The following is an 11,376-nucleotide window of genomic DNA, read 5'->3' on the forward strand; positions in this document are numbered from 1 at the left end:
TTTTTGCAAAGAAAGCAAGTGTTTTCAGGTGGAGCAAACCTGTCCTTGGCCTGTTTAAATTCCTGCAAATAGGATTGCCAAAAGAAAGAAAAAAATCATTAGTGTGATTTCCAGACAAGGCACCTGGCTGAGAAAAGGCATATTCATGAAGAAAAGGAGAATACCACTGCTTACTTTGACAAAGAGGAACATACCTGGTTTCTCTCTCATCTTCTGCAAAGACTGAAGATGCTGCGCAGCCTCGTCTCTCTTCTGTTCCATTTCCTGCTTCACTTTGGTAATATCTGCCAGTTCTTTTTTCTCACTGGATCGAATGTCACCCCGGATCTTCTTCTCTTTCTCAATTATCGCTGTCTTCATCTCTTCAAACAGCTTTTGCAGCTGAGAAGTCACTGGTTTTGTATTGGTCTAAATGAACAGATGAGGAAATGGTGCACTGGCTCAGAATGGTGCACTGGCTCATTTCAGCTTAGTGTCTCTGATAATTAATTAGGATTTTATCTGTCCTTTGCACTGGCTTTAGGAGGAAATGGACAATAGGCATTTGCTTAGGCTATCTGACTAAACAGGTTATGAATGTTAATTCTGATACAGTATCAGAATCAGATAAAATGCAGTTAGCAATGTGAGAACTGTATCAGCACGCACCGAAAATTCCACTTGTAAACTCAAATTGGTTTCCTTTCATTCAGCGGATAGAAAACTTTAAAGAAACCCCATAGTGATGTGCAGTCTGTGGTCTGCCACTCCTGCAACCTGGCCTGTGCAGCCACAATAAATGGTGGAGTCTCCCAGTTGGTTCCTCCTCTAGAGCTATGCTGGGAGGCTGTGAGAAAGGTTGGCTTCTGGCAGTTTCTTACACCACTGTTTTCTCTATTTTGGACTATTTCTGTGAATCTGCTTCTAGCAGTAGAGCTGCCATCACTTACTGCTGGGAAATTGTGGAGGAAAAATGCTCTGAATTAGTGATGATCTGGGTACCAACCTTGAGCTGAGTCTCGCCTCTTCGAAACTCTCCTAGGGCAGTAGTTAAAGCTGTTTTGTGTTCCTGCAGCCTTATCATGAGGCTGAGTTCACCCTAGGAGAGTGAAAGACATCACTTCTTGATGAAATTTGACTGATGTTTATTGCACCAAAACCCTTTTATGATGCCTTTTAAGAGCTGCATCCCCATTTCCGTGATTTTTCTGGGAGTTCATTTGTTTGTTTGTTAAAGAAACCAAACACAAACCCAACAGGAACATGCAGCTGTGATCTCAGCTTACCCTGCAGATGACTCCCCCGCAGACAGGGCAGTTTTGCTCCTTTACCTGCTCCAGGGATGAAGGAAATAGCTGCTGTCATACACAGCCCACTTCTGTTTGGCAGCCCTGAACTTATATGTAACTTAGGGGAGAAAGTCAGTTTGCAATACCTGCAAGTGCAAAGGATGCTTCCTGCTAATCCCTAGAGGCTGGGACCTTTCCTGAGGTCCAGAGCGAGCCAGGTGTTTCCTGGCCATGCGCTGCATTCCTGCAGGGTGTTTTGCTTGGGCTCTGTATTGAGCCCTGACATCAAGCACAAGGCAGTGAGCGAGCATAGCAAATGCACTTCACCCCCTCAGTCTCAGCTGATTCTGAAGGATTTCATAGGTGCAGCTGGACTCAAAGGCAAGGACATGGAGCCCCCAGGTCTCCACAGGGACACTTGCTCTGCAAAATTAGGGCAGAGGGTGGAGGGAGATGGAGGGAAGTGCCTTGAGTGGGAAGACCTGTTTCCCAGCCCAAAATTGGGAAGTGGGTTCTGTGGAAGAAGAGACTTCATAATCCCTACAGGAATACGTTTCAATCCCAGCCAGGAAGGCTGTGTGAGTGGCAGTCTGTAGCTGCATGGACAGCACACCACGGGCACTCACCGGGGCAGTGCGGGACAGCAAAGCCCTGCCTCTTGCTCACTGTCCCATGTCACCACACACTGTAGGATCTAGTCAGCCCCAAATACCCATCTCTGCTCTACTGCCTCAGCTGAGCTTGCCAGGCTGCTTTGGCAACACAAGGGAGGAAAAGAAAAGCAAATTCATGCTCTTGCACCCCGTCCCCCTTCCAGAGCAAGAAAGCCTTGTTGCCTTTCCTGTGGCTTCCCCCTTTCTTCCTCCAGGTCAGGAGTTAGGAGCAAACCCTGCAGGGACTGTGGGGAGAGGATATCCCCTTACCAGCCTCTTCTCATAGGTCTCCTTCAGGGTGATGATGCTGTGACCCTTGTGGCATGCCGTGATGGAGCAGTGTGCAGATGTACTGCCCCTCGTCCTGGCAGTACAACTCCCGCAGCCTGCTCCAGGCACCTCCTCTCCTCCACAGCAGCACCTGCGCCCACCTCCACCAGGACGTGGTCTTTGTGAGAAGCCTTGGTGTTGTGTTTGTTCAGATGGGCCTGGCACAACGACATACCGCAGGTCAGGCAGGGCTGCACCACCAGCTTCAGCGGATCCAGGCAGAAGTCACAGGGAACCACTTCCTTCTTCTCCCCTGCAGAGCTCAAGTCCTGTTGCCCTTCAGGAGTAGCCATAAACGCCTCCACGATGCTGCATAGCTGGAAATTCTTTGCAGCTCCAGGATGGGCCCCAGCTGGTGCCTGCATATGGGGCAGGACTAAGGGGCCTTGGATTGCTGCTGGCCATCTAGCACTGTGTTGATGCAGTGTTTGCAGAGGCTGTGACCACAGCTCAGCAGCACTGGGTTCCTGTACAGACACAGACAGAGGGGCAGTGGAGCTCGTCCTCCTTCGGGATTCTTCCCAAGCTCTGGCATGGCAGCGAACACGACGCCTTGGCCGGTCTGTGAGAAACGAACCTACGCGGTGGTGCTCAGCACCGTGCCCGGTGGCTGACTCAGCCCAAAGCCTGCGGGTCCTTCCCCTTTGCCCTGATGTACTCCTCTCTCCCAGGCTCCACCCCAAACCGCTCCCGTCGGGGCAGCGCTCCGTGTTCGAGCCCGCAGCAGGCTGGCAGGGGATGGGGCTGCTCGGCAGCGCTCGGCCCTCCGGGAAAGATCCGGCTCATGCCGGGGGCAGCGAGGTAAAGGGGAGCTCTGGGTGAGCAGAGCGTGAGTGAGCCAGGGGTTCCCCCTGTGCTGTCTGCGTCTGCTCCACGACGGTTACAGGTGATGCCCTAAAGGTAAAGCAGGGAGAAGTTGGGACAGTTGTTGGTGCTGGTCTTGTACTTGCAGCCACAGGGAAATGGGCGCTGGTCAAGGCACTGTAGGATAGGAATATCCCTGCACTGTGTCACAAGCCTTGCTTACCTCCTACTGCACACATACCACCTGAGACCAGGCAGAGCAGCAGCCACTGCAGGTGCACTTGAGAGACCTGACTCTGCCTGCATGGTTTTCCATATCATTTTGGTCTATAAAATGCAAAAGATAAAACACAGCCACTTTCTTCTAAGACTGAACAAGGATTCCTTTTGTCATGTGTAAAACTGTAGTGTCCCTTGAGGTCATTCACTGTCTCTGCTAGCGTGAAGAGCTCCTGCCTGGACCTCTTAATGCAAATACCTTGGCTTGTTTTGAAGGCAGCAGAACCACAGTGAAGAAGCAGGAATAGCATCTCTTCCTCCCCAGGGTGTTCAGACAATCAGAAGAGCAAACTAATCCAAGCCCCGTATGGCACAGAACAAAAGCACCAGAGTTTTCTGCTTTATTGTTGCCTTTGCTGTGAGATTTTTGCACAGGTGAAAAGAAAACCCAAAATTCATGCCAAAAGTTGGTAAATGATCTATCAGAGACCTCACAGCGGATGTCAGCAGCAGAGAGAAGGGGAACCAGACGTCCCACCACCTAGTCTCTACTTGCCTCCCAGCCCAGCTTTGCTTCTGCAGGGGATGGCTTCAGTTATGCATTAAAGATCAGCATGACTGCTGCTTAGTTCTGTTGCAGTTCAACTTCTTTATGAACTGAACTGCTGTTCAGCTTTGCAAACTAGATGTAATAGCATGCAGCCAACACAGAATTTGGTACAGCTGAGCAAAAAAACAACATAACATCTTTTCCATCATGACTAACAGAAGATAAGAGTTCTTGTGGTGAGCAGCTGTGTGCTGTGATACACCCCACAGAGGCCTTGCCCTCACAGAGATAAAGCCATCACAGCAGCCCCAGTTCCAGTTTCCAACATGCCAGCTTAGCGTAGCACAGCACAGCAGCAGTCCTGATAGATCGCCTGGAAATACAAAACAGCAGCTTGTCCCCACATCACTATAGGAGCTTCAGAGAGCCTTCAAATATCTTGAAGATAGCATGGACAGGGTAGCTGAAAGGGATGGTTACTGCCTCTAGAAGATGGAGGCTGGCAGTAGTATTTCCATCCTTGACAGACACCTTATAAAATGACAGCCTGTTTCTTCCACAGTCTACCTCTACCCTGATCACTTTAAGGGCTTCAGGATAGTGCTTTCCCGTGATCAGTGTTTTATCTAGGAACAGACAGAGGTTATGAGAAGTTGCTTCCAGATAGCAGTCAAACCTGGAACAACCAATTCCAAGTAGCCAGTGTCTCATGTTGCTAGTGTCTACCTCCCAGAAGTGACAGCCTTCTGAGAAGCTCTCATTGCTCTTGAGTTGGGGGGTAGTGGCTGTTAATGCACCCACTTTGTAAACTCCGGGTAGGCGCCGTGGGGACACAGGGAATGGGTTCTCCTCAAAAGCATATGTGCCTTTTTTATCCACTGAGGTCGTCAGATATTCACGAACTGTAGAAAGAAAAAAACCCAACACACAGATACCACACATCCCAGTTGCTGAAGGATGGATTTCCCAATCCAAGTCAACACAAGTCATCCTATCCAAGTCATTCAAGTCCAACCCAAGTCACTAAAAACATATTAACTGAAAGCACTTCTGTACCTCTCTTAGCTGCTCCCACATAATTCTAAAAGGGGGCGATCCCACATTTCGAGAAACGCTGCTCTTTCACAGCTTTAAAATGTCTTCTTGCTTTGTGTTTCCAACAGCAGCTCTGAGATCCTCATTTTCCATCAGTGCCCTGCAGAGCTTCATTAGGCATTTCTAAAGACTTCCCAGATTCACTTCCACAGACAAGAAACGTGAGCAGTGGCACAGCCATTTTATACATGCTCATTTGCCTAGGATCATTTGAAGGTGCTTTCTAGAACTCTCAGAACTTCCTAGTGTGGCCAGGCCCAAGGAGGTAATTCTGCAGTCGGGAGTTTGCAGAATGTGTTTATTCAGACCTTCTCTTGCACACAGTGTGTTTCGATTCTGTGCTGTTCTCTGCTGTGGAAGTTACTCCTTCAGGAAACAAATAGCAGGGGTGACTTGGACAACTAACCTGAACTGCTCAGATGGCATGGACAATGAGGAAAACTTGGCTCTGAGGCTTTCTAGCTAGAGCAGGTATGGACTGTGCTTACAGGCACGGTAAGGACCGAGCCCAGGAGTGCCATGAGCATGGTGCGCTGTTTAGCATACCCAAGGCTGTACGGGTGGCAGCCAATTAGGTGTGCACATCACACATACTCTGGGCAGAGCCTTTTTACCCCAGCTGTCTCTTGGTCTTGACCCTAGGCTCACTGTCAGGCAGGGCTCAAGCACCCTCAATACAGCAATAACAAGGGAACCCTATTTTTGTCTAATTAAATTGGACAGGCATCCCGCTGTGCACAGCATTGGCACTGTAGGTTGCTCTTACAGGACATCACAAAGAGTAGATTTACACACAGAGAGTGGATTATTTTGTCAAAAGACAAACTCCACCCGCCGCTGCTGTGATGAGTTTTCAACTTTCCCCATGCTTTGAATGGAAGTGGTACTACAGACAGAAAAGCTATTGCTATTCTCCTCTCTAAATCCTCCCATACACGTCCTAGGACATCCATACCTCTTTACCTAAAACCCATTTTAGCAGGGTATGTTCAAGGCATATCCAAAGCACTGAAGCCTGGGACAAGCATCCTTTTATGTGAAAATAATCATACAGTCATATCATAGAATACTATAGAATAGTTTGGCTTGGAAGGGACCTTAAAGATCATCTCATAAGTGTTAGCAATCAGCTCTTCTAGAACTGCTTTTGAGTACTTGGTGGTTTACTACAGTCTTTTCTTGAATATGCTTTGTTAGCTTCTCCATGTTGCTTGTTACAGAGTGAAATGACCACTTACCAGGTGGTGATTTAAATAAGGACTGCATGTCCGAGAGGAATTCCTGGAAAAGCCTTAGAGTACCATCTGTTGTTAATTTATCCAAAATAATGGGTGGCGTTGGTTTTAAATCAACACAGTTAGAAACTGGCTTGCGTTCCCTAAAACATGCAGATGACATGAGAAGAGCTGCAAGGCATCGGAAAACCATCACCAAGCCCATCCCTGAGACAACTGCATTCCCCACTCCACACCAAGCCTTGATAGGACACACAGAAATCACTTCCACCCTTCCCTCCCTCTGCAGCTTTACCAGGGACTCCCTCTCTGACTGGTCTTCTCCCAGAACTCCAGATCTCTTCAGCATCATCAGGCTGAAGTATGGACAGTATCTGTCCATGGAGGACCTTGTCTCAGCCATCTCAGCCCAGCTTTGCCAGGACAGACCCTAGCATCCTGTTTGCAGTTGCAGTCCTTGGTCCTCGGTGCAGGGGTTAATGAGGTGGCACAGCTAGTGATGCTGGGACAGCTAATGATGCTGATGAGATCAGATGATCAGATCTCATCAGCAGATGAGATGTGCTGCATTTCCACAGCCCTGAGTGAGCTGCTAAACCCGAAATGCAGGGCTGGGGGAGCCTGTGTGCATGCTGTGGTGGAGGAGCAGGGCAAACACTGGGGGAAAGCTCAGGAGAAAAGCCATGAACTCTGTGGACTCTTGATTGCGCTGCATGTTTGGCTCCTGCTACATTCACTTCTTACAAGCAGAAGGCAATGCGAGCTGGAGGATGACTCAGGATAACTAAGCTCATCTGTCCTTTGCATGCCCATACAGGGACCTAAACATTCAGAAACTGCCCTCAGAATGGGACTGAGAATAGGTGCAGAGGGCACAGAAAAGTAAGCTGTGTTGTATATGAAAAGTCACACGCGGCCTCTGGGGCTTCTTCAGGCTCAGTGTGCCATCAGCATGCCGAAGGGTGAGCCCAGTGCATGCAGGCTAGGCTATCAGTCACCTGAAGCAATGTGTAGTGCAATAGTAGACCACCTTGGGAAGAGCTTACCTGGCTTGAATTGCTGAAAAAGCCTGTGTAAGACAGATTGAAAGTAGAATTAGCATAGCACAGGCAAAGGGCAGCCCAAGAGCTGAGTATCTCTGAGAAGGGAGATGCTGTTAGGTACCTTGATGAAAAGAAGTAGGTCTTTCTGATCTCTCAGAGCCTCCAGCTCCTGTACATCATGGCTGGCTGCATCCTTCTCCTCTTTGTGTTTTTGCATCTTTGTCTGAATCCAAGAAAGCTGTTGCTCCTCATTGTGACTGAGAACTTTCAGGACCTCTTCTTTTCTGTCTCCTAGCTGCAGACACATCTCTTTGAAGAGGCTCTCCAGCCGATCCTTCCGCAGGCCCTCCTCATTCTGTTAAGAAAACACTTTCAAAGCTGTTAGGGTCCAAATCCTACATTTAAACCAAATCACTCGCACTCAGGAAAGAGCCTGGTCTCTTCTGGGCTCAGAGAAGTAAATACTAACTTAGTGTCTCTCCATGTGACAACAGGCCAAGATGTCCCATTGACAGCAAGGGCCAAGTGACACAAGTGCCCCAGCATCTGGCACCTGACTAGAAAAAGATGAAAACGTAGCGCAGCTTGCATGATGCTTGCTGAAGACTTTCCACTGTATTCCCATATTCTGCACTAGTTGTCTTTGATCCTCTTAAGGATAGGTGACCATGTACAAGTACCAAGTGCCACGTACAGTTCTGTCTTCAAGACCTTTGTCCAGTGCCAGGACTTTGAGTCCTATCATTTTTATTGGTGGAGGAAGACAAGTGCCAATTCTGCCTCAGCAGAATGAACTAGGATTTGGAGACGTGTTAAATTCACTGCTCTTTCAGAGCTTTTAGATAGGTATTGGCATGCAGGGAGCAAAAACCAGACATTTTGGGGCAATCTTTAAACATCATTCCTATCAACGTCTTAGGCTAACCTAAAGGGATTTCCTGTTGTAAAGAGGAATAAAACCACAATAGCATGGTGTGTGATACCACCAATCAGGAAGCATAGGCTTAATAGCAATTTTCAAGGTCAGAGGCCCTTTGGAAACTAAGAAGGGACAGAAAATTGTTCATCATCCTCCCTAAAAACCAAAACCTATAAAATAACTGAGAAACCACCAGGAACTAAAACCACTTTGGAATGCACGATCTGGGGGAGGGCAAAAGAACACCTTATCAGCTACCAGCAAGCAACCACCCCAGAGTGCTGGTTGGAGCTTGGAACAAACCTTTACTTCCTCCTCTTGTTTCAGCAGGTTTTCTATGCTGTGATCCAGTGCAGCTTCATGGGTTTTCACTGCTTCCAGCGTTTCAGTAAAAAAACCCTGTAAAAATAGCCAGTATCAGGATAGGAGGGACACAAGTGCATGAGATCAGCAGCTTTATGCACATGGGACTGCTTGCTCTCAGGACAAATGAATCAGAAAGGTTTACTGGAAGACTGTAGTCCTGGACAAATACTGCAATCGCAAGCATAGGAAAGATTTAGAAACTGAAAATACCTTCTGCTTGGAACTGCCCCCAGGACTAGGAGCACAATCACACACACCCGGTCCCACCGGTTTGGCTTCTCAGGGTGGGAAGAAAGTTTTCATAACACCTTGTTTTATATCCCTGAACCCCCAGAGGGAATCTAGGGGGAAAATGGGAATAAAAGCCCAGTATATCTCAAGTGGAGATTTAGCCCCAGCCCAAGTCTGCAGATCTGAACCTCAAGAAATGTTTAATCTCTGTGCTGTGGGCAGCTCCCTGTGCCCCAGGTCCCTGTGGTTTTCCTACTGCAATCTGTGCTCTAAGGGCTGTCCTGGCAGCCTCTTACCTGTGCCTTGTCAAAAGCCTCCTCCAGAGTGATGATCTTGTGGTCCTTGTGGTAGCTGACGATGCAGCACAGCATGCAGATACAGACCGAGTCTGTCGCACAGTAGCACTCCAGCAGCCTGCCATGCTGGCGGCATCTCCTCTCAGCCAAAACCTGAGCTTCACAGGGCTCCATCAGGACATGCTCTTTCAGAGGGCTCTTTGTGTTGTGCTTGCTCAGGTGGGCTTGGCAGAGGGAGGCCTCGCAGTTCATGCAGGTCTTCACGGCTGGCTGGGGCTCCTGAAGGCAGAAGTCACACAGGATCACCCCATCTTGCTGTCCAAAGCTCTCCCCCTTCTCTTCACATTGCACTTCAGGCCTTTCCTCCTCTGGCATTGCCTGGGTATGGCACAGTGGGCAGTGGTCCTGCAGGTGCTTCTCCTGGATGCAATCCCTGCAGACCCTGTGACCACAACTCAGCACCACCAGCTCAAGGTGAGTGTCCAGGCAGATGGCACAGGTCAGGTCCATCTCCAGCTTGGTCACAGCATCACCATGCAGTCCGAGCTGTGGTGGAGTGCCAGCAGTCACTGACAGGAATCGAAACAGAAACTACGGTGCAGGCAGGGAGCTGCTGCCTCCTCCCCTTCGCAAGGGAAAGTCATCCCACTCCTCCACCCAGCTGCGTGCATCCCATCTGCCACGTTGGAAAAGCCGTGGCCAAGCAGGATGAACCCAGGATCAGGGTGGTGGGGTTCTGGAGGAGCAGGGTTAGTGCTAGAAAAGCTGGTAGGAAAGGATGGTGCTTTCTTACCAGCAGGAAGCTGCTGAGAAAAACAAGAGGTCCAAGTCTGAGCTTTAAAAGGTACCTGGTGGCAGTGACAGCATAGGAAAGATTAAACAGCACTCAGGGAAGGGCTGAAGAGGAGGAGGAAAGAGGGAGCAGAGTTTACATGTCCCTGAACCAACAGCACCTGGGGAAAGCACTCCACCTGTATTTAAAGGCACATAACAAGCAGGAGGCAGGAGCTGCAGGTGTGTTAGTGAGGGAGCTGAAAAGCTGGGGAGGAAATGGGAAGGAAAGCTGGGAGCAGTGCTTTGGGACTGTGGGCAGCTACAGTGGTGGCACAGAGCTAGTGGCTCTAGAGCTGGCAGGGAGTGGATAAACCAAACATGCCCTGTTCCTCCCTGCAAAGGCACCTGAATGCACCTCGACAACAGGCTGACACTGATAGATGGGCAAATGCATATGTTACTCTAAGCATGGCCCCCAGAGCCCCAGGACAGACCTTGCATCACCCAGAAGCTGAGGCCTGTGTTGGGAGCAGGGAGGTCCTGTGCCCAGCAGAGCCCAGCGCAGGATTTGGTGTTGGATGCCACTGCTCGGGGCGCCAGAGGGAGCTGGAACTCCAGAGGGCAGCCCAGGACAGCTCACCAGGCACTGAAATCAATCCCAAGCAACGGGCACTTCACATGGGTCAGGAGCATGAGCCTGGCCTGGCATTCCCAGGCATTGCCTTGCTGTGTCCCTGCCTCTCTGTGGGTGCTTGCCCCGGGGGGCAGGGGTGTCCCACCAAGCCAGTGGAGTCCAGGGCAGATGGTGTCTCAGCCAGGCAGATGTGGGCACTGCCCCTGCACCCCTGCTGTGCCCGCACTGCATCTGCTGCCCATGTTGCCAACCAGCCAAGGTCAGCATCAGAAGCTGCCCCTGTTCACAAAAGCCCATTACCGACTTATTGTGCCTAGCTCAGTAGGTAGCACTGCCTGCCTTCCCTCCAGGAGCCGAAGAGCAGCCACATAAGCTGCTGAAAAGCAGCACCCATCTGTGTGAAAAGAAGATGTTTTATCACAAAGTTACACCAAAATGAAAACTGTCACATTGGTTTTCTTTCCAACTGGCTGGATGTAATTGTGGGGACTAAAAGAGCTGCTGAAATGATGCTGTGATTCACCAACAGCTCCCTTCAGTTTCTAGTCTGCTTGCAGGATAATACTCAATGTCAGTCCTGCATTTTCCAGGAAGCTGCCTGGGAATGCAGTGCAGGTCAGGCTGGGAGGAAAAACCCCAGCTGTGGGTCTGTTCCTCTCTGCAGACCCTTCATTTGTGTGCCCCTGCTCCATCCCAGTGCCCTGCCAGCCAGGACCCCTGCTTTTGTGCACCTACACCAGGCACCCCGACAGTGGCTGCCTCCCCATGAGTCCTTGTATGTGCCACAGACAGACAGGTCTATGGCAGCTGCCTCAATCAGTATAAATCTGCAGGGAAAAACCAGCTCAGCACCTTGCAGACCTCCTCCTGTCAGGTCCTCCTGGCCAGCAGCATCATCTGGGTAAATTCAGTGCGCCATTTCCGAGCTGGGCAATGGCTGGTGCTGGGCTCCTGGGCAC

General features: G+C 49.8%; 1 protein-coding gene across 1 annotated transcript; it reads right to left on the minus strand.

Annotated features, from left to right (window-relative positions):
• Window positions 1-3,661: 3,661 nt before the first annotated feature.
• Window positions 3,662-9,560, minus strand: LOC115945826 (E3 ubiquitin/ISG15 ligase TRIM25-like). Its single transcript, XM_034067255.1, has 6 exons — window positions 9,010-9,560; window positions 8,420-8,515; window positions 7,319-7,552; window positions 7,201-7,223; window positions 6,158-6,297; window positions 3,662-4,726 (listed from the first exon to the last, which is right to left on the minus strand). The coding sequence occupies exons 1-6, from the start codon at window positions 9,517-9,519 to the stop codon at window positions 4,233-4,235; spliced, it is 1,497 nt and encodes a 498-aa protein (XP_033923146.1). The 5' UTR covers window positions 9,520-9,560; the 3' UTR covers window positions 3,662-4,232.
• Between the last annotated feature and the right edge of the window lie 1,816 nt (window positions 9,561-11,376).

This window comes from Melopsittacus undulatus, chromosome 10 (assembly GCF_012275295.1).
Source record: "Melopsittacus undulatus isolate bMelUnd1 chromosome 10, bMelUnd1.mat.Z, whole genome shotgun sequence".
Lineage (NCBI taxonomy): Eukaryota > Metazoa > Chordata > Aves > Psittaciformes > Psittaculidae > Melopsittacus > Melopsittacus undulatus.